At 43.2% G+C, this 27949-nt stretch overlaps 1 protein-coding gene across 8 annotated transcripts; it reads right to left on the reverse strand.

The window, feature by feature from the left end:
* Positions 1-753: 753 nt before the first annotated feature.
* Positions 754-27925, reverse strand: KIF23 (kinesin family member 23). 8 transcript variants are annotated; one of them, XM_047861775.1, is made up of 24 exons: positions 27772-27925; positions 25931-26000; positions 24785-24913; positions 20674-20779; positions 20287-20423; positions 19971-20080; positions 19366-19536; positions 18029-18070; positions 17213-17325; positions 16949-17070; positions 15577-15679; positions 11591-11670; positions 11386-11505; positions 11034-11160; positions 10539-10697; positions 9060-9217; positions 8228-8401; positions 7816-7995; positions 7212-7523; positions 3922-4152; positions 2953-3035; positions 2729-2772; positions 2024-2094; positions 754-1280 (listed from the first exon to the last, which is right to left on the reverse strand). In XM_047861775.1, the coding sequence occupies exons 1-24, from the start codon at positions 27780-27782 to the stop codon at positions 1248-1250; spliced, it is 2886 nt and encodes a 961-aa protein (XP_047717731.1). In that variant the 5' UTR covers positions 27783-27925; the 3' UTR covers positions 754-1247. The 8 variants fall into 8 exon arrangements, with proteins under 8 accessions (XP_047717731.1, XP_047717730.1, XP_047717729.1 ...); XM_047861774.1 differs by having other exon boundaries at positions 2694-2772; XM_047861773.1 differs by having other exon boundaries at positions 2688-2772.
* Positions 27926-27949: the final 24 nt, after the last annotated feature.

Consider the following 27949-nt stretch of genomic DNA (forward strand, 5'->3'; position numbering starts at 1 on the left):
GTTACAGTTGTAAGATTGGCAATTACAGACCTTTCTTTTGTTTCCCAGAAGGTGGTGCAATAGCTCAAGTTTTTGGTTTCTTCTTAACCTGAGCTGGTTCTGGGGCTGCACTCAGGAGTGCATGTAAAAAAAGCCAATGTAGAAGCTGGTAGGGGTGAAGGGAAGTATAGGCTTAGCACTGGATTTTGTGATTGCCTACAGACGGGAGGGAGATCCTGGAATGAGGGTACTCCCAGAGGTCCATGTGCAAACCTCCTGCTGAAATCCCAAAGCAGTCAGCAAGGAATGTTCCTTCAGTGTCCTTTGATATTTTTGTCTGTCTGTTCCCTTTTCCCTCTCCCCAGTCAGGGAGTTCCCTCTTCAAAGTTGTGTTGCTAGAGAGAAATGGGTCCTTGAGCAGGAGAAATACATCCCCCCCCCCCCCTTTGAAGCTGTTCCTTTGTGTGCTTTAAAACAGGTAGCACCAGGGTGCCTGGGTGACTCAGGCAGCTAACCGAGGGTCTGACTTGAGATTTTGGCTCAGGTCATGGTCTCATGGTTAGTAGGATTGAGCCCCAGGTCTGGCTTACAACTCAGAGCCTGTTTGGAATCCCCCTTCCCCACCTCTGTTCATGCAGTCTCTCTCAGAATGGATAAACATTAGAAACTTCTAGTGCTTGGGAGTATGTGGTAAATGTCCCACAACTTTGTTTCTGTTTCTCAGTTTTTTATTTCAATTCTTTTGGCATATCTAAATGTCAGAAAGTGGATATATACATACAGAATTCAAAACAACTTCCTAAAATGGTTTTAGTATTGGCCAGTCACTGACATCTTTATTTTGAAAGTTTGAATTCCCAAATATGTCTAAAGTGCATTCTTGCAGCTAAGCTATAGCAGCATTTGTTTATAAACCCTTAAGAAGTATTCAGACAAGAGCTGGAAAAGTCACAATAAAAAAGTGTGATCTAAATATATTTTTCCTTAATCACCTAGGACAAAACACTTGTGTGAATTAGTTTATAAGTATACAAGAAATATACAAAATAATAGCATTATTAAAAAGTTCACATGGCAAGGCATATAATATAAAAAGTGTGCTGAATCCTAGATATCTTTGGAAACGTCGGGGGAATCTCTGATCTGCACCAGCATCTGATGTATCTGAGGTCTGTGGTATTCAACAAAGCTGCAGTTCTACAGGGTGACTCTGAAGACTGCTGGCTCTGCTTGGAGACATCACCAACACAAATGAAAATGTTCTCTCGTTACTGAAACCGGTAGGTCAAGGTTTCTTGCGCCTAAAATGTGAAAACCAGCATTTAGTATTGACTTTTGCGATCAGTGATACATCCATAGCAATTAGATCTCCTAGGAAGACTTTACAAGAACTCTTTTATCATGGGAAAGTTCAGATCCTGAGATAGCAAGTAACAGTTATAAACTATGAGTCTCCAATATTAAGTTTTAAAAGCAGGACTTCCCGCCTTTATCCTACTGCGGTACTTTTCCAACTTGCCTGAGGAATACCTGTGTTAAAAATGGACACACAGACATGTATAGGTAGACATATGAAAAGAAAGGGTTTTACTAACATGGAAAAAGAATGGGGTATGCATTTAACAGAAGGAAATGTGTGATTCCTTCCCCTACCGTAAATTCGGCCACCCCGTTTTATTTTACTGAACACTTAACCACTATAATGAGACCAAGAGGCATGTTCAGAAAGAATGAATGACAGAAATTGCTGTCATCCCTGACTAAAGCCTCCAGCCTCCCCTCCTTGTGGGTGATCTCAGTTCAGCCTCTGAGATCTGAGAGCTTTATGAGCATTAGCAAAGTACGAATAAGAGTGACCAATCTTCCATCACCTCCTGTTACTGCTCTTCCCAAGCCTTCTGAGGTTCTCAGCACCGACTGCGGCAGTCTGCCAAAGCACCCAGATATTCCAAGGGGTAAACAGAAACCTCATAATGTCCTCTTAAAGTGGACGGTAGGGAGAAGGGAGAAGCCACACAGAAAGGCCCAGTTAGTCAGGACTCACTTGGGTTGTGCGTGATGCTGATATCCGGGTCCCAGCTGAGATCCTGCTCTCATCTCCACAGCCACAGAACACTGATAGGAAAATTACAGAAGAGGAAAAGATCAGCTCCTCTGTGCAGTCTATAAAGCAGTTCTGCTCAGATGGGTTCAGCCAAGGTGACACCCCACATTGCTTTCTAGTGCAGCACAGACAGCTATGCTAAAATAGCAGGTATCTGCAGTTTATTTGACTTAAGCCACAAAGATGGTGAGCTCGAAGTGTCCGTAGACATCATCTGGGTAATTTCCTCGGTTTAGATGAGGAAGAAATGGCCTCCTAACACCACCTGCCCTTCCCAGGGGAGCCTCTCGTCAGGAGTAACAGTTCCACAGGGAAGTTGCGCTTGTGTGAAGATTCCCACCAATTTGATGTGAATTCTTGTCACTCTGCAGTGACGCTCTCTGACCTGATTCTCGTACACTGAAAACAAGGATTCTGAACCAAAGAGCTCCAATGAGAGCCGATCCAAACGAGCATGAGTCCCTTGGCAGGTTTGCTAGGAACAGAACTACAGGCTGCACTGGCAGTGTGAGATCCGACCTCAGCTGCTTCCAAGAGCCAGACAAACAATAAGCAGGGGGGTTAAAAATAGGTTACCCCTTATTTTTATTAAACAAATATTTACCCCTACCCTTGTTTCTACATCGGTCCATTCAGACTCCGTACCATCTGGTTGGGCAGGTGCTGCCGAGGAAGATCTTCGCTTTCGCCTACAGAAAAAAAGGGGAAACAATACGCAACAATTATTTTGCGTCCAGGAACAGGAACAATGTTAAAAATAGGGAAACATCACTACACTCCTTCAGATAATTAATGATACATTTCATAGGATGTTGTGTTCTACAAGAATAAGCAAGCTAAGAAAACAATAGCCCTTGATGGTCACTCACCCAGTTGGCGATTCTTGTTTTAAAGTCTCAATATCGGTAAACTGAACAGATTGTCCACCACCTCTTGTTTTATAAACATCACCCTGAAGTCAAGAGAAAAGGTCACCATTACACTTTGATATCCCAAGTGATAAATGTTTCAAACTGAACTTGAGATTCTCCATAAACCAATAAAGTCCCATCCACAAAACCAGATGGTGTTTCTAACTGCTGGGTCTGTACTATTAAAATACTTCAGAAATTATCTCTCACTAAACAAAAGTCCAGTGCAGTATCATCAGTAACATTCTTCAGAATATTCCTTTTTGTTCTATAAAAACCACACCAAGGATCAAGAAATCTACCAGAAATTTCTAAATGTTCAAAGGCACTTATACTTTCCTCTGGGTATACCCCACCCCTCATATTCAAATGACAGTACAGTCATGTTTGTAACTCTGGTTATACTAAGAATCATCATCTAAATTAAATTTGATATGAAAAACATTTTTTCCCAGTTGCCTTTTACTCCCCAATTATTCATTGACTCTGCAATCAAAGGAAAATTTTTCTACAGGAAGGGAAGGGAAAGGGCTCTGGGTAGCTCAATAATAAGACATTTTGATAGGTCACATTTTAATGTGGGCTTTTTACCTAGAACTGACAAATAGTACAAGTTCTTTGGGCTTACTTTTAAAGTAGTGGTTAAAACTATATTAATTACAGTATATAATAGGATCCTCTAACAGAGGATCCGGAGAATCTGAGCCTCATTCAGTACAGAGCAGCTGATTTAATTGTAGTTTAGCAGATTCATAGCCTGAGCAGTTAGTTTTCTAACGAACAGACACAAAGGTCAAAAAGGTCTTATCAACACCCATTTATCTTCGTTGACACCGCCTGTGTGTCATCAAAGGAATAGAAGATTAAGTGGTTTTTTGTGAAGTTGACATTTTGTATGTTTTTCGTCCAGTGTAAATTTGTTTTTACCTTGATTAGTTTAGTTTCAATCTCCCCATCGGAGGCTAGTTCCTGGTGGGTCAGCATATACTTCTCACACTTAGCTAGTGCCTTTTCATTTGCAACAGATACTGTGATGGCATGAGGGACATGTGGCTGCATGACTGTTTCAGTTTGCACATTAGAGGCAGGCTTATGATCTACCCATCTGTCTCCTGCAGAGCGTGATCGTCTGTGTCGGAGACGAATTGGTGGTGCGTTCTGATCAGGTTGAAAGAGGAATCAAGAAACAAGCATAACCCAGAATTAATTTAAGGGTATTATTAGAAGTGCAGCAGGTTTGGCTACATTAGCTGATGATCGTATCAAAACAAATGCACAAACATTTTCAAAAGCTAAATATGTTACTCAAATGATTTAAATGTTCTCTTTGTATTTAAACACAAAACCCACAAACATCTCTTAAAACCATCTTGTATGTTCTACGTTCTGCCAGGGAGCTTCCGTTTCAACAAAACAAAATGGAAGGAAAAATTCTGATAATGCTACTAGGCTTTCCTGTGTAGGTGGTATATTCAAGACCATTCATTTCACATTCTTGATCAAAACTGTTATCTGTGCCTGTCGTTGTGAGGTAATCTGTTAGGTCCACAACTGTGTTAAAGGCTCCAAATAAGGTCAGTAAAAGCCTGAAACATGTCACAGGCCTCTAAACAAAAGAGAAAACACTCCTTCTACAGAGACGGACAAAAAAATGAAAGCTAATGGCCTGTATGTACAAAATGCTAAAGAACATAAGGTATAATAGGAATTCTACGTATAAAATGATCAAGAGAACGTAAAAGAACTACTTCTGAGTACTTTCTGAGACTTTAAAAGTTCAAATAGAACTTCATGAAAAGTTCAAACACAGTGATGGCTAAAACATACCAACTATTTTTCTCAAACATTTCATGAAGGTTCTAAGAACCAAACTAAAAATACAGTATCAAATTAGTCTCCATCAGTCACACAATAAAAAACTAGTTGCTTCCAGTCAACTATCATGTAAATTTGGGGAAGTTAAATTTAGCACATTCAGTCTAAGAAAAGGTATCTCACACACAGGACATAGTTCCAAAGATACCCACTGCTTCAAACATCTCCTTTTGTATAACTAAAAGCAAATGAAACAGTCTGTTACAGGCCAAACCCTTCCAAGCTGGTTGCCTATGAAGATCCCAAGTTGAAAATGCCTGTCTGGGTCGCCTGGGTGACTCGGTTGACTTGATTTTGGCTCAGGTCATGATCTCACAGTTTGTGAGATCGAGCCCCATGTCGGGCTCTGCTCTGATAGCAGGAAGCCTGCTTGGGATTCTCTCTCTCTCTCTCTCTCTCTCTCTCTCTCTCTCTCTCCCCCTCCCTTCCTCTCTCACACACACACACGCAAATAAACATTAAAAAAAATAAAATGCCTGTCTGGAGAACTGCAGCGTTTCCCCTAATAAGCACAAGCAACAGCAGAAGCACTGGTGAGAAATGATGCTGCTACAGAACGTGGGCAGTCAGTTTGCCATGCAAGATGCCCAAGCCTCAGAGCAACTAGGAAACCTTCCATTCTTAAAGTGGCCTCAGGCTCTCTCACAATCTGTTTCAGTTTGCACGTCGTTACCATTTAGCAAAGATGATAGTTTTCCTGAACACATTTGGCAGTAAATAGATTATGAAACAAGCTTCAGAAAGATAGTTCTTACAATCTACTATCATTTACCTACTCGAAGATATTTAAAATTTCTTCCTCAAATTTACACTTCAGTAGTGTAAATTCAGTCCACCTGACTTAATTTTTGGCCAATAAACCTAGATGTGTAGATACTAGCCTAAACTTTGCTGCACTTCTAAAGAGATTTGATTTCAAGTGAGAAGTTAAAGGATCGCTAGTAAATCCTCTTAAGTATCTCAGAGCCAAATTGGATAACACGTTAATGCTGACCAGGCACAAGCAGGCCTTGAATAGTGTTCAGTCTATAAACTTTCATGAAAAATAAAGGGGATTTATTAGACTTGATCAGAAACTCTATCACCATAATTTTCTCCCTAAAAAGGTTTAAAGCAAAAGCTGCAAAGTAAAAAACTCCGACTTTAGAACACATCTGTGCAGGGTCTTGGTAAATACCTTGCAATTAATTCATCACTATTCCTGAATAATCAGGAGTGCAGGTGATCTAAACGAAGCTTATCTGTACCTAAATTGTACAAGAAAGGCTAAAGCAAATACTATTAACTTGTTAAAAGAAAAATTCTAAAAGCCATATTAAAATTTTACTAAATATAAATTCACAATATTAGCTTGGCCCATTTATTCAGATTCAAAGTAAAAAGTTTATCTTAATCCTTAAGAAAACTTAAACAGGAATGACTTTAAACACCCTTGACTGAGGCCAAGCCCTTGTAAATCGAGATAAAGCTCTTCAGATTAAAAGCAACTACTGGACATGCAAACCTTCAGTAGTTTCACAACAGACCTGGGGTATTCAAAAACACTGAATGTCATGAAAATCAAAAAAAGATAGATAATAAGCCCTTGCAGGGCATTCACTTTGTTAGGCTCATGGATTAAAAATAGAGGATATTTATTCAATTAATGTGAACTTTCTTGGGTTTGGTAAAGACTGTTTATACAGGACAGTCCTCATTAGGGATGAAGCACCACAAAGTGTATGACTGACTTTCAAAAGTTTGAGGAAAACAAGATTGCATATCTATATAGATAATAACTGGTAAATCCAGGTAAGGGGGAAGGAAGCCACTGTGCCATTCTTTCAGCTTTTGAGTTTGAGATTTTTCAAAATAGAAAACATTTTGAGAAAACATTTTTAAAAACAAAAGGTCAAAAGTGGCAAAAAAAATTTGAGGAAAGGAAACCAAAAGGAAAAACCAATGGAAACCGCCCTCAGCACTCGCACCCCGGTCTGGAGTGCTTAGGAGCAACTGCGGAGGAAAACACGATTGCTCCGGGCCAGCCCGGTTGACCTGTGTTCCTTGGCATGGCTGCTGTTACCAGATACGTTACAGCTTTTTCAGATTGAAGAGCTAGGCCTCAATTTCAGGGTGATTTCTCCAAAAAATTAACAGAGAAATTAGACCTTATTTATACTGGAGCTCACCCGTCTTCCGTTGAGCTTTCTGAATCAAGTCACACACAAAAATAATAATAATAAAATAAAATAATGAAAAAACAAAACGGCAAAAAACCAAAAACAAAAAAAGCAACCGCCACACGAAAGCCCCCAAGATGACGCTCTGTGGCTACAATACTTGAAGAGAATGCTGGCACTAACCCTGCAGCAGCGGTCCTCTTCTGTTTCTACCTCATTTCTGAATGTGGGAACCACCTCCCTGCCTTCGGTCCAGTACAGCCCTCGCCTTCTGTCTGACACGACACAAGTTTTACTTTGTCCTGGCTCCTGCTGCCTATGCCTTGCAACAGATGTGACATTGAGAGGTGTGTTGTACGGAGGAATTTTCTGCTCCCACTCCGAAATACAGGAAGCTACAGAAATGCTGCTGCAAGAGTTAGAGCGCCTATGGAGCTGCGGCTGGCTCAGGAGTTGTTGGCCGTTGGGAATCTGAGCGATATAGTTACTAGAAAGCTAAAAAAATGGAAGAGACGTTAATGAGCGAGACAAACACTGAGAGAAACAGTTCACTGCTTTTCTATAATTTTAGCGCACGAAGACAACTCTAGACTTCGTTTTACTGAGTTAAAAAAATTTTTATACCGAATGCACTGAATTGGCGTTGATGGCTAAATTTAGAGATATTTATGCAGAGAAGTTGGCGAAACACAGTAAGTAATACAAACGACAAGTGCTCATCAGAGAAAGTCACCTAATCCGAACAGATTTTCTCCAGTGCGGGTTACTCCACAACCACATAACTTACAGGTACTGGTGACGGAGAGACGGCTCTTTGGGTCACTTTCTCCCGGTCCCGCTCCCGCGAAGGTCTCTCTGGCTTTTCAGCTTTGGGCTCAGTAACAATAGCCTTCAGTTGTTTCAGTTTTTCATCTTTGACCCAGAGTTTATTTTGCATCTCCAGCTGCTTGGCTGCCACCCGACGCTCCTAGGTTGGCGACAGCGACGCACATCTAATTCAGTTACACCAGACGGGCGCAGCGCGTCACCCGGACGCATCGTTTGCCAAGAACGACAGTCCTCCCGTCCCTCCCGTGCTCGCCAGGCCAGGTCACTGGTCAGGAGCTGGAAGGGCGGGCAGCGGCTGCTGGAGCCGCCGCCACCACCGCGGACACCCTCCCCCGGGGACGCGAGTGCGGAACGCTAGGAGCGACACTCACGCATTCCTTCTCCCACTTCATTGTCGTTTCTGTCACCATGCCTTGCAGCCTGGCTTCCAGTCTGCGTTTGTCAGAAAACTGCCGCTGCAGCTTCTGGTTCTGAGCTTCGAGTTCCTGCTGCAGGGTGCGCTTGTCTTCCTCATAGATGGTAGTCGTTTTCTCTAAAATCTCAATCTGGGGAAGCAGACCATTCTGTTCAGTGTGTGGCACGTAAACACTGCACGTAGCTGTGAAATAAACTCGCAGAATTTGCTTATGCAGGCACAGTTGTGGGAGGAAAAATCAGGGAGAAAGCAGTTTCCTTTAAACTCTCACCTGAATTCCTACCTCCATTCCTAGAAGCGAGAACTTTTAAACGAGTTTCTCACAGAAAAGATGTTTTAACCGACTTTGTGTGAAAATAAGTTTCCCCTGAGAGTAAGACCTGAATTCTCTATTTTAGGCTGTTCTCAGACCAGAGAACACTGTGTTGGTTGAGATGGGCTTCTCTGGAATGAATGGGCACCCCCTAAATGACACTCAGTTAATGAGAGCAAACGTGCTTCACCAGAAGTCAAAAAGCAAGCTACGAGCAGAGCCGAACTCTAGAGAGCCCTCTGGAAAACTCACCTGTTTGGTCCAAGAACATTCCCATCGATCGCTAAAGTCTAACTCATAAAATTAAAGAGCATTATTATCCCTTGAATGCTTTTCATTCCCATTTCCTGTCTTTGGGGTGAGGCGAGGACGAGTAAGAACGCAGTGGTGAGAGGCTCTACAGCAGAACAGCTAAGGCAGAGAGCGCGGTGCTCAACGGCCAGCACGTACGCCCATAAATGATGCCGGCACAAACCTTGTATTCTAAAGTTTTGTTTTTCTTCTCCAGCCGTTCTATTTCCAACTTCTGTCCTGAGATCACCTTTTCTTTTTCATTTAGTTTTCCTTGAATGTAGTTTTCTTTATTTAAAACAGCATTGTCAAATTCTTGCAACAGGGCTTTGAAAGTAATAGCTGAAACAAAAGCATGCAGGCCAAGTTTACTCCAATTCCAAGATGACCGGTGGAATCAACTTTTACTAGTCGGTACTTTGTAAAATGTAGCTAGTCAGCAAATCATGAGGGTTAGTCCATAAAGAGTGTGAGGGGCACCTGGGTGGCTCAGTTGCTTTAAGCATCTAACTCTTGATTTCCACTCGAGTCATGATCCCAGGGTTGTGGGAACGAGCCCTGAGGCAGGTTCCACACTGAGCATGGAGCCTGCTTAAGACTCTCTCCTCTCCCCACCAGCCCCCCCCTCTCCCTCTCTCTCTAAATTTAAAAAAAAAAAAAAAAAAGAAAGAAATCTATGAGAGACATTCTTAAAGGCTGTTTTTCACTGGAAAACACTGGGCCTTTCATTATGCACTATGACATTCCCTCGTCAACCCTTACAGGTTAAGTCATTTGCTTCAAAACAAGTGCGAAAACTGGATTTAGGATCAGTTGTGGGACTTGACAAGTTACTTAATTTTTCTGAGCACATTTCCTCATTTCAAGACGGATATAAATACCACTCATCTCACACCTTTCTTACGAAGATTTAAATGAACCGACGATGATAAAAATTGTTGATCTGTTTCCGAGCACTTAACTACATACCAGGCTGTTCGCTGTTCTACATGATTTTCATAAATCATCTCATCCCCACGACACCCTCCTAGATAAAACAACTAAAATCTCCATTGTGCAGACATGGAGAGTAAGAAATACATGATGAAGTAATTCGCCCAAAGACCGTTATTAAGATGTAATACGTGTGGGGCGCCTGGGTGGCTCAGTGAGTTGAGCATCCGACTCCGGCTCAGGTCATGATCATGATCTCACGGTTCATGAGTTCAAGCCCCGCGTCAGGCTCTGTGCTGACAGCTCAGAGCCTGGAGCCTGCTTCAGATCCCACTCTCTCTTTGCCCCTCCCCCGTTTGCATGCGCGCGTGCTCTCTCTCTCTCTCTCTCTCTCACAAAAAAACTAAAAAATTTTATAGATAAAAAAAGATGTAATATATGTGAAGTGCCTTGCAAGTAAGTGACTAGTAAGAACTAAAAACAAAGTAGCTATTACTCCACTCTTTTGTGTCCATCAGTGTAAATTTTAAAAAGGGACCGTATACACACCCACCCACCTCTTTCTTTTGTTTTATGATCTGTGGGAAGGTTCCGTGTCAGTCTAATTAAACAATGCCTTGAGTACTAAGTGCAGAAATAACCCTTCCTTAAAGATCTGCCCTACCAAAGAACTCCGATTCACTGCCTATTTCTGGAGGTGAAATGATCGCAGACCGCTTTTGGCCCTTACATTGTTTGTGAAACTCCTCGATCATCATCTGCCGTAGGTGATGTCGTTTCTCTAATGCTTCAATCAGCCTGGGAAGAGTCTGCTCATCGTTGATATCCAAAAGTTCACAGGATGGCAAAGGTGGAAAACTCTGTAAAACTACTTCTGTAACCAGTGGTTCTGTGTTGAATTATAAAAAAATTACAAGAAGTTACACAGGAGAGAAAGCTTATTTAAACAAGTTTAACACTGTGATTAGAACCCCCAACCCCCGGTTCAATTAACCATGCACTTAGAGTTGTCACAATCATACTTCCTTTAAAATGAATTACAAAGAGAGGAAGAGTGGGGGGGAAAAGTTACAGTATGTAACAAAAGAAATCTCATTTATACTCTGGTTCAGAAATTTTTACCCCCCTTCGTTCTTGGGAGGAAGGGAAGTAAACTGTTGTCTCATGTAAAATACATCTGAAGAGAGACTGACAAACGTGCACATGATGTAACACCAAATCATACCGTCTCCGACTGGACCTCCCCGAGCCTGGTTTCTGTATCTCCTTCCAGGAGTTAAACCACAGATTGCCCTGTCTACTGGTCTTGCCACTTCAACCTCTTGGGTCACTTCTGCAAATCTCATGACTTGCTAAGATACAAGACAAATGGGAAGTTTTTAAATTTTTTTTTTAAATAAACATATCCAAGCCTTTCTTCAGAAATTACTTAATGAAATAATAGATTGGTCATTAGTTCCGTAACTAATGGTTCTGTATCAATTTTAAAAATATTTAGAATGTCATTCTTCACATCCAAATAGTTGTTTTCTCCATAGAAACTCTGAGACTTTATAGGATAAATACGTTAAAATTACCAAGCTTTCTTCATAATCTTCAGCCTTTGGATTCACACACACGATCATGCGTACTTTACCTTCCCCATCAAAGTAGTTCTTGAACAGATGGGTTAACTTTGAATCTCGGTATGGAACCATCTGTAAATAAATTCAAATCCAAATATATAAGGCCAAACAGTGCGTACAAACAAAGCTACAGAAATGATGAAAGGCTGTTGCTTACTTTGTTAGTTCCATACATTTGATTTTCTCTCAAGACTTCCATACATGTTCTTAGTGTCATTAATGACTGGTTAATGTTTCCTGACAGAAAAATAGAGACAGAAGACATTTGAGAACATTAAAGTAGCTAGAGTGTGGTCTGTTTGCCTATAAAATCCCTACTTCATAGAAATATATGGAGGGGTGCCTGGGTGGCTCAGTTGGCTGAGCATCCGAGTTCAGCTTAGGTCATGATCTCATGGTTTGGGGGTTCGAGCCCATCATCCGGCTCTGTGCTGACAGAGCTCAGAGCCGGGAGCCTGCTTCAGATTCCCTGTCTCCCTCTCTCTGCGCCACCACACCCCCCCACCCCCCCCCCCCGCCAAAATAAACACGGGTGCGCATGGGTGGCTCAGTTGGTTGAGCATCAGACTTCAGCTCAGGTCATGATCTCGCAGTCCCTGAGTTCGAGCCCCACATCAGGCTCTGTGCTGACAGCTTAGAGCCTGGAGTCTGCTTCAGATTCTGTGTCTCCCTGTCTCTCTCTGCCCCTCCCCCGCTCTCACTCTCTCAAGAATAAACATTTTATAAAAAAATAAAAATAAAAAATAAACACTAAAAAAACCCCAGAAATACTATAGGAAATTACAGATAACAGGTTATAGTGGCTAATTTCAAGATCACTCCCATATGGCCTGGCAGGAACATTCTATAATAGCAGTGTTTTGAGAGCGGTTAAATCCCATCCCTCAAGAATTCTAGTTAAAGGAATGCAACGTTACACTTCCTGGCCCATAAAGTTTCTTCCAAATCTTAAATTCTGTGAGAGAGTGTATTAGATGCAGATGTTTAATATTCTCTATTAACATATTCTCTACAGCATGACAATTTCAGGCTGTAGTTGGCTCCATCAGCACTGAAGTGTCCCCTGCACCAGGAGGGCCTCGTGTTTCTAACAATCATGGGTCTTAGGGTCCAGCTAACTGCGTCCCTTCCACATCCAGACAAGGATTCCTTGGGCAGCATAATTGTTACTTCTGACCACTGTTTGGATTTCTGAGCCAAGGCAAGTCTGACAGATTAATTAAGCCTCCCATGATGCAGGAGATCCCATTTGCAGAGACTCCCCCTTCCCACATACGTAGCAATTTGTTCATTTTAGAACCTTGATTAAGGTCAGCTAACTCCCACCATGCTCTCATCCTTGGCCACCTCTCAAAACAGAGCTCGTCTGTGCCTCCATAATGTCCCATGGTTCATGAGTCCTCCTCCTTGACCCCAACTCCCAGTGTCCTTCCTGCTTCCGTTGTGTTCTCTGGAACCCAAATTCCTGTTACTAGACTTCCCCACCTCCTCACACCTCTCACAGAGGGCTCCATCCATCTCTCCCTAATTGCCAGGGGTTCTGAACCCAGGGTCCATGTTATCCATGGGCACATTTGGGGGAGTCTGCAAACTTGGATGGGAAATAAATTACACCTTTATTTTGTACTGACTTCTGAAATTTAGCAGTTCCTTTCAATTACGAGCATAGGCCAAAAAGTAGTATTAGTGATACCTGTGATTTTTATCAGTAGAAATCACAGGTAACTTTATAGCACATTACAGTTTATTGCTGATCTCAAGATATTTATGTTCATTACTGCTTTGAAATTATGTAGTTTTAAGACCTCCTGGTGGATCTTTAGGCATTAATAAGGAAGCATGTAAATTACTGTAATGACAAATGCTTTGAGAATACTGTTAAAAACGCATTTTAATCTAATCGGTTTCCTTTGTGATCCTATGTATTTTATATTATTCATTCAGAAATCTTCTGTGAAGCGTCCATGGGCTTCACCCTGCAGCCACGGCGCAAAGCCCTGCGGCGCTTTAACTACAGCAGGGCAGTGCCGCTTCCCCCCGCAGCCTAAGTAAAAGTTGCTTGTTTTCTAAAGCCTGACATTTTATAAGGACGGTGAGCAGAGGGAGGCCAGCAAGATTTTTCCTAGTCCCTAGCTGCCATGCCTTCAGTGCTCCCCCTACACGCCCGGGTCATTTCTGACAAGCTGCCAGAGGCCCCGACTCCCTCAGCACATTGTTCTCCCTTTAGCACGGGAGCCGCGCAGCTATGACGGGCCCTGGAACCTTGTCATTCAGAACCGCACCACCTCTGGAAACCTGGGCCCCCCCCACCATCTCCCGTTCTTCTCATGCCCCCGGCCTAATTTTAGTCACACCTGTTCCTCATCCTAGTAACTCTGGTAGTCCTTTCTGGCTTTTTCCCCAAAGCATCAGAACCCTCCAGTTTCTACTTTCTTCCGTTGAGACAAACCTCTTTTCCCATCAAGGTTAATCCTTTGTCATACCCTGGATCCCAGATTCTCTATCTACATATACATAATGTGGATTTTTTTGTCATCTCACCTGGCTACCACCTTCTCTCTCCTTCCAGGCTCTTTAAATCATTTACCTCAAGTGTTTGTTCCTCAAGGCTCTGCCCTCAGCCTGTTCCCTTCTGTCCTCCAAGAATAATCTCATCTCCCCTATTGCTTCCGTCATATTGGCAAAACCTAAAGCTGTAAACCTCCAGTCAGCTCTCCTTCCAAATGTGTGCACCTCTACGTCCAGTTACTAGGCACTTCACCGGAATAAGCTACCCGTGTCCAACACAAACTCGAACCGCCCACACCTGCACCTCAGACTGCTTTCTCCTCAGTCAAGATCTTGGATCTGCCCTTGCCTCTCCCTGCCTCTCCACATCCAGGTGGCCTTCCTAAACTGGCTCACTTTTGTCCAACCCTTGCCTCTAGGTCACATGATGGCTTGTGTGAATTACTGCAAAAGGCTCCCAACTGCTGTTCTTATCTCTAGACCTGCCTCGGTACATTAATTCTCTACATAGGAAAACAATCTTTCTAAAAGACTAATTCCTCATTGACTTTAAGGACCCCGTATAACAGCAGAAAGACACAAGCTTTGAGAATTCACCCGGGCTCCAGTGTTGGGAAAATTCATCTCTCCCAGCCCACTTCCTCATCTGAAAAATGGGTATGATACAGTCCTGAAAAGTCAGAATCAAGAAATCAAGCCCAGGCATAGTAGATACTATGATACACACTAGTCCTTTAATAATAGGTAACCACCATTATTCCTTCAGGACAAAATTCAGACTTTTTAGTATGACAGACAAGGATCCTCGTGACCTCGCCTTGCTCTGCCACCCCAGTTGTCATAGGTCATCAGCCCACACCATTTCAGTGACCTTGACTCTGCCATTTCCCCCCAAACTTGCCCTCACACACACACACCCAGATTGGATGAGTGTTCAGATACCAGCACGCAGTAGGTACTCCATGAATGCTATTATGTGTAAAACGTAACATGAATAGCTACACTAATAAGAGACTAAAAACAACACCAGCAACAAAACACAGATTCCCTTTCAATTTGTTTTTGTGTTCAAAGATTTTTCCCATCTCCAGAAGCCAATTTTCACCAGAATGAATGTTGGAATAACTGTTAAATCACTTAAGTTTAAGGGCCTAGTACTTACATTACTGGCAATAGATACAATATGAATGTAACTTGTTTTATATTCATTTTAATCACTTTTTCTTCGTTCATTTTTTTTTTTAAGATTATTTATTTACCTTGAGAGAGAGAGAGCAAGTGAGCGAACCAGGTGGGGAGGGGCAGAGAGGCACAGAAACCCAAGCAGGCTCCACACTGTCAGCACACAAACCGACGTGGGGCTCAATCTCACGAACCATAGGATCACAAGCTGAGCCGAGATCAAGAGTTGGATGCTTGACCCACTGAGCCACCCCAGCGCCCTGCTTATCTTCATTCTTAAGTCAGTGTATGGTCATATATTGACACCAAACCAGCATAACTAAAGAAACAGCACTGACCCCTAACTTTAGCCTCTAAACTATCAAATTACCACCTATCAATAAGCAGATGACAGACTGACACTGCAAGTTCTGGAAAGTCGTAGCAATCACAGTAGTACTGTGCTCTGCTCACCAGCTTCCCGTAATCTGTTCCCTTCTGCCTTCGTCCGATTAGTTCTTTCACTTCCGGCAAGATCTACCAGGGACAACTGGCTTATTGTGATTTGTTCCTTTTCCTGAAAGGAAGATCATAATGCCAATAACACAAGGTGTAACTGGTTTATGGTGTTCTTTAATTACATTCCTGTCAACAAATTATTAAGTCTTAACGAATATAACATTTGCACAATACAAATGGTAGGGCCAAAGGATACATGTTCTGGGGGAAGAGTCTGCTAAAGGCATCTGGGCTAAATGAATACACTGGTTGGTGAAGGGGACAAGGACTTGCCCATCGTCTGCTGTCTGCATTATACCATGAGCTTCACGAAAGCAGGGACTGCCTCTCAACCAGTGTTGTTCCCTCCGGCATCTCACCTAGCACCTAGCATGCAGCAGGAGCTCAGTCCGCATCTGCTAAGTCTAGAAAAGACCTGTCCTAATTTTTCTATAACCGGATATTTGACAATTTTATAATCAAACAATTTCATAATACTCTAATTGTAGAATAAGAAATGAAAAGAGGTACATAACTGATATTACTAGATGTGATTCAAAGGAAAGCAAGTGTATTTGAAGGCTTGACTTACAAGCATTTTCTAACTAACATTTACGAGTGCTGTCAGTCAGTTCTTAGGCACTGGCCTAAGAACTCTACATGCACTCCCTGCTCTAATCCTCACAACACTGTAAAGAGTTTATAACCAGTCAGACAGCTAGTAAATTAACAGGAATCAAAATTCGAATCCTGGTGGTCTGCAATACCCTGCTGTAGTCATGCCATGAGGAGACCTTCTCAGTTCCAAATGGAATTACACTTTAATAGCTTAAAGTTATTAAATGATTTCTACTCCGGCCCAAATGCTTTTACTAATTGATGTAAGCCTTGTAGCACGACAGGCCCAGTAGTAACGAGTGATCAGCAGACAGGAGCCCTACTGGCCTATCAGCCAAGAGAAGAACAATTTAGAATTGTCATCTCCTGAACCGTACCTACCCTGGGAAGTTAACTGCTGACATTTCAAAACCATTAACTGAATTCCCACATACAAAATGAGTCTTCAGAGATAAAATAATGATCCGTACCTACTTCTCACTTTATCTCCTCTATTAAAGAGATTTAGAAAGATTTGTAAACCTTTTTCACAGCAGAATTCCAGGTTCTCAGATTCAATAGCCAGTTTCCCAGAACTACACTCTCTAGTGCAACAATTTTTAAACGTCATCACCTACTATAATAATTCTAGAGCAGTCTTCATTGCGGCGAAACTTCCCTGTTTTAACTCTAGTTCCAAAAACTAAAGCTTCAGTTAAAACAAGAAAAACTCCACACACTACACATTTACCTGTAAGACATTGTCTCCATCTGCATCCAAGGGAGCCTGCACTAATTTAATGTTGAACACGCTATGGGAACGGCTGGACTCACGATTCAAATGCGTGTTAGCAATACGTCTCTTTTTCTGGCCTGTGATGACAGAGACATCACTGATTAAACCTGAATTCGATCACTACAGTACTAAAAATTTAACTGCTGTTAAATTATAGTAGCAACTCTCAGGAGTATACTTATTGTTTCAGATTTTCTGAATGTTAGCGTGGTTTCTAACCTCTCCAGAAAACTTCAAAAGCCTCCTCAGTAGATTTCACTTCTACTTCTGTACATCCTGCAACATACATGTTATGGTTCTTATCTTCACGAAGCAATTTGGATTGTGGTGGTCTATGAGAAAGAAGAAAACATTAGTCTCCTAAATTATGGGATACTAAGATCTCAGTTTAGGACTAGGACTAAAATGCCAGGCAACATGACATCGATTCTTATAAGGGAATAAGCCTAGGCAAGAGCTCCGAAAAACATTAAACTTGGGTAAGTGTAAGGATGTATAGTCAAGATTAGTTACATAACAGGAGAACAGGAACCTACACTGTTTTAGAAGCTTTGCTATAATTTGTTCTAATGAAGCACACAAAACACTTTCTAAACAAGTAGAGATCAAAATAGTAAGACGGCAACATCACATGCACAGGTTAAGCATCAGAATCTAGCTGGCATTTCCCTGATTGTAAAAGAGAGAGCCGGTCCCGACATCAGAGTCCGCAGAAGACAGATTCAGGAAGAGTTTGGTTTATACCAGGAGTGGCAGTCCTTTCAGAGTGGCTGCTCGAGTTCCAGTCTGTACGGTAGGATAAGGATAGGAAGGGCGCCACCTGCTCGGCCTGCCTCATGCACGGTGGGGGCACAGGCGAGTGCCGGCCACCACTGCTCAGTGAATGGCAGGCTGCTGGGAAGCAGGGAGGGGCTTAGAGGCAGCAGGCAGCCCAGTGCCAAGGACACACCAGCTCCGTGCAGACTCGCCACAGATGCCAGCCGCTAGTACAACCACACCCTTCTCCTTAAGAAAAGAGTCAGCATGGTCACATACACAAATTCTGTGCTCCTCATGGGCGTGCTGCAGCTGTTCCACCTACCGAAGGAAGAGGGTGTGAGCTACGTGACAGTCACAGGATCGGCTCCTCAAAACCCTCCACTTGTAATGTTTCTTCATCGTATGTAAAAACACTTAAAAGTTAACCAGCTTGGAAGAGCCGGCTAAGCACCACTCTCACAAATTAAATCCGAATTCAGGGCCAAATACGCACCCGGTGGGTTCACTCAAGGAGTTACCAGAATGGTTGTTACAAGGCGTGCAAGGCACATTTGTCAGCCTTCCTTTCGTAAAACCAAATAAAACCAAGATAGGCTTCTTTGAAAATGATCGCATTTAGAACCCACCAAAAAAGAACCTTGGCACGTGAGCAAAAAGGCAAGGGATCGGTAGCAACGAATGACATCACAAAAGTTTAGGAAAATGGGTACACGTGACCGATACTCTGAAACAAATGGGAAAGTAAGTAATCTGTACATTGTTTAATGTAATTTATTAAACTCTTTCAGTCTGATGGTTTTCTAAATATCCAGCTGTTTCTCCAATAATGTTCAATTAGACACACATACACACACACACACACACACACACACACACACACAGGTCTACATCCTATTTATGTTCTGAGAGGCTCTAACGAAGACAGCATTGAAGATAAACATTTAGCTTGAGAACAAAACCATCAACTCAAGAGCAAGATACTAATGTTAAATGAGACTCCAGAGTCTGCCCTGGCACAGGCGCGGATTGGGATGCCAGGTTGGAGTTGTTCTTCAGTCTGAGCAGGCCAAGACCCAAGGAAATCTAAGGAGTTGTCTTTTAACTCTGGCAGAGTGACGCTACAGATCACTTCCTATGTATGAATCAGTGATACAAGACCTGGATTAGTTGTATAGACAATAGCTTTGGGCTCCTCCCCGTAGAGGTCACTGACCACAGATGGTTAATGTGGCTACAAACTCCCGACACTAGATATTCGGTTCTTGAAAGGTAACCGCAGGTAACCCTCACCCTTAGGACACTTCCTTATGTGATCACGATGCTTCTCAAGATAACAGCCCCGAGGCCAAGAGTTTTCAAAAGTAATGTCTAAGGGGAGTATTCAGGTCTCTCTTCTCCTTAGACACCTTAACCCCCCGGTGCCCTGACACAGCTGCAGATCCGGTCAAGAATAAAACTATGCACCGAACGCCAACCGTACGATACACAAGTTACCTTTCATTTTGAAAACAAAAGTATGATTACCATTTATCACCGAGGAAACTAAAGCTCACTGAGGTCGAGTGGCTTCCCCAAGGTTAAGCACCTAAGGTGGGACTCTCTCCACTACTTACTTAGGCTTTATGGGATCAAACAGCACCTCTTCCAACAGATCATATATGTAATTGTTATATATTTCAATATAAGAGACAAATACACCATAGACACTGTCTTCATCGACCTCTTCTGCTTTGCAAAATTCTTGTACGTTTATCATATCTGCAAACTCTGGGTCTACTTGTCGTCTGAAAAAAGAAAAGGGCCAAAAAATCTGCTTACTCATTGTGAGTCCGAATCAAAAGTAAAGATCCCAAGAGGAAACTGAGAGAGAGAACGTAAGCGGCCTGTCACCGCAAACAGCGGTGCGTAAAGCAGTCTGTCCATGCTCCTGGTCAGCCGACAGCACCGCCGTGTCCTCCCGCAGACACATGGCACCGGCTTTTATACCCTCTCCACCAAGAGCGGCACCTTCTCTAAACAGTAATTCAAGAACACTGTGCTCAAAACCAAAGAGGACATCTGAGCAAATAAACTTAATTAAGAACATTCCTCAACTTTGATCTCACTGCAGTCAACCGTCAGACCAACCACCCTTCACTTTCACCATCCCGGGTGCCTGAGGAAACCACCAGACAGGGTTCCCCTCAGGCCAGTGTCACACACAAATGTAATTACTTACTTGCCAGAGGGGGTCTTTGGATTGGGCATGGCTTCCCTTTTCTGCCGTTCTAACAAGGCGTCAACTTCACACTGTATATCCATGCTATTCCGGTCATTAGATTTAAAAACCTGAAGTGGAGGGTAAAATCAGACCATGATTTTTAGATTTGACTTAAGTAGTAAGAGGCCTAGTTCAGAAATAAGAAACATTTACTATGTAAGGTTTCAGAATGTACCCAGTTTATTAGGAGTTCTCCCTTAACACTATATCCACAGGTATCTCCGTCTCTATGCCCTCAGGTGAACTAGTCACAACACAAAAGAATTACACTTACATATCGTTTGGCTTGAAATGTGCCTATACTGTTAAAGATCATGTCCAAACAACGAGGAAGCAGACCTCCTTCCCCTGGAGAACCAGTCATTGTGTGAGTTTTTCCACTGCCTGTCACACCATATGTAAAAAGGAGACCTACAATGTAGCAAGTCACATCGAGTTATAGATTAAGTCCTCCGCTCTTTTTCCTTCTTTCATAGCATTAAAAGACACGTAAAATTAACCAGCTCAAAAAAACAGGGTTTATACCACCCTTAATGTTTTATACCACATTTAACAAATTAAATGTGAGTTCAAGACCAACCCTAATCAAATACATAAGTATCAAAAGAGTTTTATGAGGCAGACAGAAAGGAAAACGCAGTGAAAACTCCAGTACCCATACCATTTTTGCCATGAATGAGGTCATCTACCAAGGGATTAGCCACAACATCAAAGAGCTCCTTCTGGGTGGTATGAGTGCCAAATACTTGTTTAAATGAATACTGAGTCTGTGGAGACGGGAGAAATAAAAAGCATATGAATGGCATTTCACTCTAAGCTAGAAATACATCTGTTTTAATGTATTCAGATGTTGCTTCAAGGTGTAGACACAAAGGAAAACCATGAAGTCTTTAAATTTGGAACCCTTAAAAAAGTCATGATGTACCTCAATTATACCACTTATAAATGATAAAGATTTACAGTTATAACTACTGAAGAGAATGTAGAAGTCTTAAGCCCACTAACACGTCACAGACCACGGCAGATTTTAGAGGACAAAGAGCAAAAATGACCATGACTCAGTTACGAACTTGTGAAAATCATCGGGCATTATTACTCCATACACTAGTTTGCTCTTTTAAAGTGACACAGCAGTCAGGGCGCCTGGGTGGCTCAGTCGGTTAAGCGGCCAACTTCAGCTCAGGTCATGATCTCACCATTCACCGGTTCCAGCCCCACATCGGACTCTATGATGACAGCTTGGAGCCTGGAGCCTGCTTCAGATATTGTGTCTCTCTGCCCCTCCCCTGCTCACTCACTCTCTCTCTCTCTCTCTCTCTCAAAAATAAATTTAAAAACATTAAGAAAAAAATTTTTAAATGGCACAGCAGCATAAAACCAAGTGTCTTATTGTACTGTTTTAAAACCAGAAATGAACTATAAATTTAATTTCCTGAGTTCTTCTATGAAATTTTAAATAAATCGTGACCTTGAAAAAATCACTTCAATTATCAAATCTCTATCAAAATAGGATTATTACAAAGTTATAATCATAGTACCAAAAAATATTACCAAACTCCTACCTGGAAAATTAGGTTGGGGGTTATAAGTATATTTTAATGTCAATTAAATTGTCCTAACTGGGCAGGGGCTGGAGTTCTATTATTTCCATTTTTGTTATTTTTTAGTTTTTTTGTATTACAGACCTTGCGGTTTTGTCTGTGACCTTCTTACAGGTTTTGCTTCATGAACGTCAGTGCTAGGTTATTTGTTGTATAAGTATTGGCTGGAATTTATTACAGAGTATAGCCTTTGTCAAGCGGGACCGCCTTTCCTGTTTCGTACCCTTTTCCTTAAATTCAGGAATGAATTTAAGGAAATTCAGCCTGCACAGATATCACTATCACAACCCTGACGTTTTTTAAAGTAGCAGTTTCGTCCCCCCAAGAGGAGACACGTACCGATTAGTACTCAAATATATAATAAGACAGCAGCTGACCCTGAGCAGTGGCCAGGCACTGCCTTCGCATGGCAGTGACTCGTCTCACTCTCACCTGTGATTACATACTGTGAATTATGTTCATTTTACAGCTCGTTATAGATCACACACACAGCCTACTTCGGCTAGGCTAACTCTTCACTTTGCAGAAGTTTTTATTCTAATCCTGTAGATCAGCTGTAGAGTTCATAAGAAGTATAAAGAATCAGACCAGGAAGGACACACCTCAGATAGTACCAGCAGGTTAGTCAGATGACCTCCAAGTCCCTGTGAACAAACCCCTCCTTTCCAGTAAAGAAAGGCAAGGCCCAGGGCAGGCACCTGCCCAAGCCTACAGTGCTGACTGGTTGCAGCCATTTTCAGTCCAGCACCCTTTCCAATTTTCGGCCCTGCCTTCTGTCACAGGCAATGAGAGCTACTAATCCCCACCAAACTTTTTGTCAACTTATACATGCTTGAAAGTAAGTCCAATTAAAGAAGTGAAGTTCTTCATGGTAAGTCAACTCTCAACTATCTGACATCTTCGAAAACCCAGTCCTCCATGAAGCCTTTCCAGACCACTCGTGCTTCATCCATATTCACTGAATGGGGCACAGGGCAGAGAAGGTGCATATCCTTGAAGCTTACACGACAGCAGGGGAAAGAGACAAAAAACAAACCTCTAGATGCGGTAAGTGCTACCAAGGAAGCACATAAAGGGCAGAGCGGGAGAGAAGGGGCTAAGGTGTAAGGGTGCTACTTCCGATAAGGTCGTCTGGACAGTCTCTCTGAGGCGGCGATTTTTAAGCTGAAATCCAAAGATGAGGAGCCATCCATGCTAAGAGCCAAGAGAAAGAAAAGTCCAGGCGAAGACAACAAGCCTGAAGCAGGATCTGGGCTTATCCAAGGAACTCAGAGGATCGGATGAGTACTAAGAGAGGAGGGTGGAGAAACAGGAGGCAAATTAAGCAGGGTTTTGCCCATTTAAAGACATTCTGCCTTGAAAGATTTTAAACAGGAAAAAGGTCAGATCGGATTTATGCTTTAAAAGATCTCTCTGGAGGCTTTTAGAAAATGGACTGGAGAATAAGATTCAGAGTGGAAGCGAGCAGTCCAGTTAGATTTCAAAGTAGGGTCAGCAAACCAGTGGACCTCTCTGAGAGCTGCTTGTTTCCTATCTAGGAGGAGATAACTACAGAAATGGAGAGTAAATTTAGAAACTTCTGTAGCCACCTGACACGGCTGCAGCATCCCCGCACGTGATCAGGAGGCTCATCTCGTTGAACAGATTGTAAGCTCAGTTCTCCATGGTCTCACTCAGATGGCAAAGCTGCACAAAAGGATCAGTCACGATGCACTGAAGATTTTAAAAAGCTGTTCCTTCAGCACCGATCATTTGAGAAGTACTAGTCTTGGTGATTCATAACAGGGCTGAGACAAGGGTGGTGGCAGTGGAGATAGAAACAAAAGGACAGTTTCACATTGGAGAAGGGATAGAATCTACTGATACATGAGATACAAGGGGAAGAGACAGCGGTACCATTTATTTGGGACAGAAGTCAAGGGAGGAAGTGATTTAGAGGGAACGTGTAAAATTTCAGGTGCCTCTGTGACATCCAGACAGTGGACGTTTGACTTTAGAGCTGAGGACAGGTTTCGACTGGAGATCAACTCCAGAATTACTGTCACATAACCAACATTTAAAGCCATGAGAAAGGGTAGAGAAGAGAGTCCTGGGTGAGGGCACCTCAGTATTGAGAGGTTGGAAAAGGAAGAGGAACCTGCAGAGAGTGGCCAGCGAGAGCCGAGAACATAGAGACTTGGACGGGGAGACGGCAGAGGGCTTCAGGAAGGAGGGGACTGCTGAGAAATACATTATGAGGACAAGAGGCGTCTGTCAAAATGTTAGCGGCCCGGAGACCACTGGTGGGCTTCTGACGGTTTCACAAGAGCAGTGTGCACACGAGTGAGACAGCTCGACAGTAGAGACAACGGCCCAAATAAACGTTTTCTTCTGCATTCCCATAGTCCATCTCTTTCAGCACACCTGTCTGTCTCCTATCGATACGAAGGTTACCTGTTTCTATCCGTGCCCCCAGTTAAGTTGTAAGCTCCATAAAGGCAAAGATTGTGTCTCACCCATAAAATCTTCTGCCCTGCAGCTTTAGTGCAAGATGCTTGAACTGCATTCAACTCACTTTGCTCAAGATTTTACTAAAAATAACACTTCACAAGAGGTCGAAACAAAAACACAATGCCTATTGCTATTTTATTTTTAAATGTTTATTTTATTTATTTTGAGAGAGCGAGAGAGAGAGAGAGAGAGAGAGAGAGCGAGCAGGGGAGGAACAGAGAATCCCAAGCAGGGTCTGAACTATCAGCATGGAACCTGATGCAGGGCTTGAACCCATAAACTGTGAGATCATGACCTGAGCCAAAACCAAAAGTCAGACGCTTAACCACTGAGCTATCCAGGTGCCCCCCGCCATTGCTACTTTAATCTGCTCATGAAATAGAATTTGTGTGTGTGTATAGCCACCTAGCACAATCATTCTGCATCAAACGATCCCTGACATGCTCTAAAAAACAATATCCAGTACAAGAAATTACATTATAAAGGCAATCCTCTACCTCTAGGATACCAGACGTATGCCTAGCCACACTTTATATATGGTGGTTATAGGGAAGTAATAAACAAGTTTTTCAAAAAAGTAGAAACGTGAATTTTGTTAAATGGAAAAAAATGAAAAAGCCCTTCAGGAAAAATCGAGTAAATCGTATCAAGTAAAAATAGCTTGGGTCCAATGGCAATTACCTCCTTATAGTCTCCATTTCGGTTGAGTCTGTAACCCTCAGGAGTATGAAGTTGAACGGTCGTATTATTGATCACTTCTATACAACACTCTTGATCAGGAAGGCTCAGTGGGCGCACCCTACAGTATACCTGAAAATACAGGAAGGGACTTTAAGAACAAAGGTTGACTTTTTACCTGACTTTTCATTTAAGCTTCCCATTTGTTCGTTCAACATTTGGTCTCTCGATATTAGAGATTCATATAAACTTAGAGCCATGAAAACCAGAACTTGCTACCAGAAATGGTCAGATGCACACAGATATATTAGACATTAGAGAGATTTTTAAATGCACCTACAGTTGAAGTAAATTTGGATAACAAAAGCGTCAAAGTCACACAGCTTCTCTTCAGTCGTACAGGCACAAATTTAATAAAGTTATACTATTACTAATTTAAAAAATCTCTAAAATCAACATTACACAGTGAGAATTTGAAAAGCTGTTAGAATTGTTTGAAACTGAATGTCAAGCAAAACTTGACAGCTTAACACGCAATAAATATACAAATAAAGTATAAAGTGCAACACCCTAAACACATCTTCTCAATCAGTGATAGGGTTGAGGAAAAACTATTCAGCTTGCAAAAAGCATCTAGTTCCCTCAACTTAGAACAAGAGACACATTCCTGTGCCAGTGAAGGACAGAGCGAAAATACCTCAGAGCAAATCAAACTACTATTTTTTGCATTTGACTTTAAAAGCAAGGTCCCAGGTCTGAAACTAGTGAAGTATGTGCAATTTTGAGAAGTTTACTAGACTGAATTTAGCTATTCTACAGCACAGTCTTCATGAAGCAGGCCATCAAGTACTACTGAATGGTGGTGAAATGGGGAGGACGCTCACTGGAGCAGAAAGTCCTACCTCCAGCCGAGAGTAGGAAGAATTCTCTGGGACAGCTGAAGAACATTTTTCATCATCTAATTGTTCAAATCATAATTAGTTACAGGAGTTATGCAATTGACAACCAAAGACTTCATTTTGCTGGACTAAAGAATCCTACACGGAGACAGAATCTCAAAGCTGAGATCTCCATCCCTTCCAAGCACACACAGAAGACGGAAAAGGACTGAAGAAAAAACACACAAACAAATTCACAGAGAGACCTTACCCCAACTGGGTCTTTAAGACTCGTTTGGGATCCTTTCTTCACTAGAAGTTTCCTGGGCGTCTTAGTCCTCCTGGTCATGGGTTAAAAAAAAATTCTGTTCAAACCAACGTACAAAAACCTCACCTACAATTCACAGGGAGACAACCTTCCTAGAGCTTATAAAGTTATCCCTTAGCAGTTCCAAAACCTCACCCCCCAAATAGCAGAAGAATATGCTGCATTAGAAGAATGTGACACACATAATGCAGAAGTAAAACTGGGTTTAGGAGACATTTTTGGTTCTAGATGTGCCTACTTACTGTTTGAATAGTTCTGTATTTTAAGTAGTTTGCATATTTTCCTGAACAATTTTACAGAAGCATGACAAAGTTGAAAAATCTACAGATAATTGACCACACTCATCTTGAAGGCACTTATCTATGCCCACAAGCACACACACCGCTCTGATGGCCCTTGCCAAGGCAGACTGACAAGCTATTGGCTTCACCAAATTATAAAAATGCAGATGGAGGGGCACCTGGGTGGCTCAGGTCATGATCTCACAGCTTGCGGGTTCGAGCCCCGCGTTGGGCTCTGTGCTGACAGCTCAGAGCCTGGAGCCTGCTTCAGATTCTGTGTCTCCCTCTCTCTCTGCTCCTGCCCAACTCGTGCCCTCTCTCTCAAAAATTAACATTAAAAATTTTGTTTAAATAAAAATAAAAATGCAGATGGACGGATCCATTTTTTCATCAAGATCAAGGTCTATACTTTTAAGGAACAACTGTTTATTGAGTTCTCCACGCTATCATCCTTTGTCCCCAAACAAAATTTAGTCTCCAAACTGCAATTTCTCTTGCTCTCTTAGAAACAAAGGAAAAAGATATTTTGACTTCAGTTCACCAATTTCTCCAGCATGCCGCTTTCCTCCACCAACCCCCACATATATCTGTCGTGTAGATGAACACTTAACATCAAAATTAAGTGAAATTACTGGCATGGGCTACGGATTATTAAAATATTTTCTCAACATGTTCCAAGGATGAAACAAGCAAATTAGTGTTTTAAGTACAAACTATTACGGTAGGTTTACTTAAACTCAACCTTTTTTTTTTTCTTTTTTTTTTTTTTTTTTTTTAAGATATTTTGACTTTGGCCTCAAGAGAACAAGCTGCTTTTTGCAAATGACAGCCCTCACCTCCGCGCAGGGATTGCTGTACCCAGAGCGGTGAGTGCTCCGCACAGCGCAGCAACGCAGACCGACTGCGGGGGGGGGGGGGGGGGGGGGTGTTGGAATGTGGGCGTGGGCGCCCGTGGGCGGAGCGGGGCTGTCACCGGCCCCAGAAACTGGTCTCCGTCTCAAGGGCACCGGCTAGGCTCAGAAAAGCACGCCGCGCTCCCGGGTGCCAGGGCCCTCCAAAGACCGAGGCCTCCTGGCGCCCTCAACCCCGGGGCACAGCCCGCGCGCGGGGAGACCCCCGGCCCGCACTACCGCGGCAGAGTGCAACCCGGACGAGCGGGCGGACAGGAGGGAAAGGGCTGGGGGCGGCGGTCCCGGAACCAGGTGGATGGCACCCCGGCTAACGGGGACTCGGGTCGCGGCACAGACCTCCCCGCTCCCCCCGTGGGCCGACCTTTCCTGCCCCCGGGAGGCCGGGGCGGGACGCCGGGCTCCGGGCGGCAGAGGGCGGGGTGGAGGCTGGAGGGCGCGCCGCGGCCGAGTCTCCGCGCCCGGGTTCCCCCTAAGCGGCCCACGCGGGGGCTCCCACTTTGGGGGGCAGCGGCCCGGGCCGCGTAGGGCTCCGTGCAGACCGCGCGGCCGGCTGCGACGGGAGACGCCGGCCCCGGCCCGGCCCGGTACTCACGCTGGCTTCATGGCAGCGGGCTCCGTGCTGCCCGGAGGCGCGCGCGGGACGCCGGGCTCGATCTGGCGGGCTGGCGAGGGCGGCAGGCCGCAGGGACGGGCCACGGGAAGCGGGACTCCACGGCTTAGGCGCGGCGCTCAGAGAAGCCGGTCGACGCCGCCGCGAGCCCAGGTGAGCT

Source organism: Prionailurus viverrinus, chromosome B3 (assembly GCF_022837055.1).
Source record: "Prionailurus viverrinus isolate Anna chromosome B3, UM_Priviv_1.0, whole genome shotgun sequence".
NCBI lineage: Eukaryota > Metazoa > Chordata > Mammalia > Carnivora > Felidae > Prionailurus > Prionailurus viverrinus.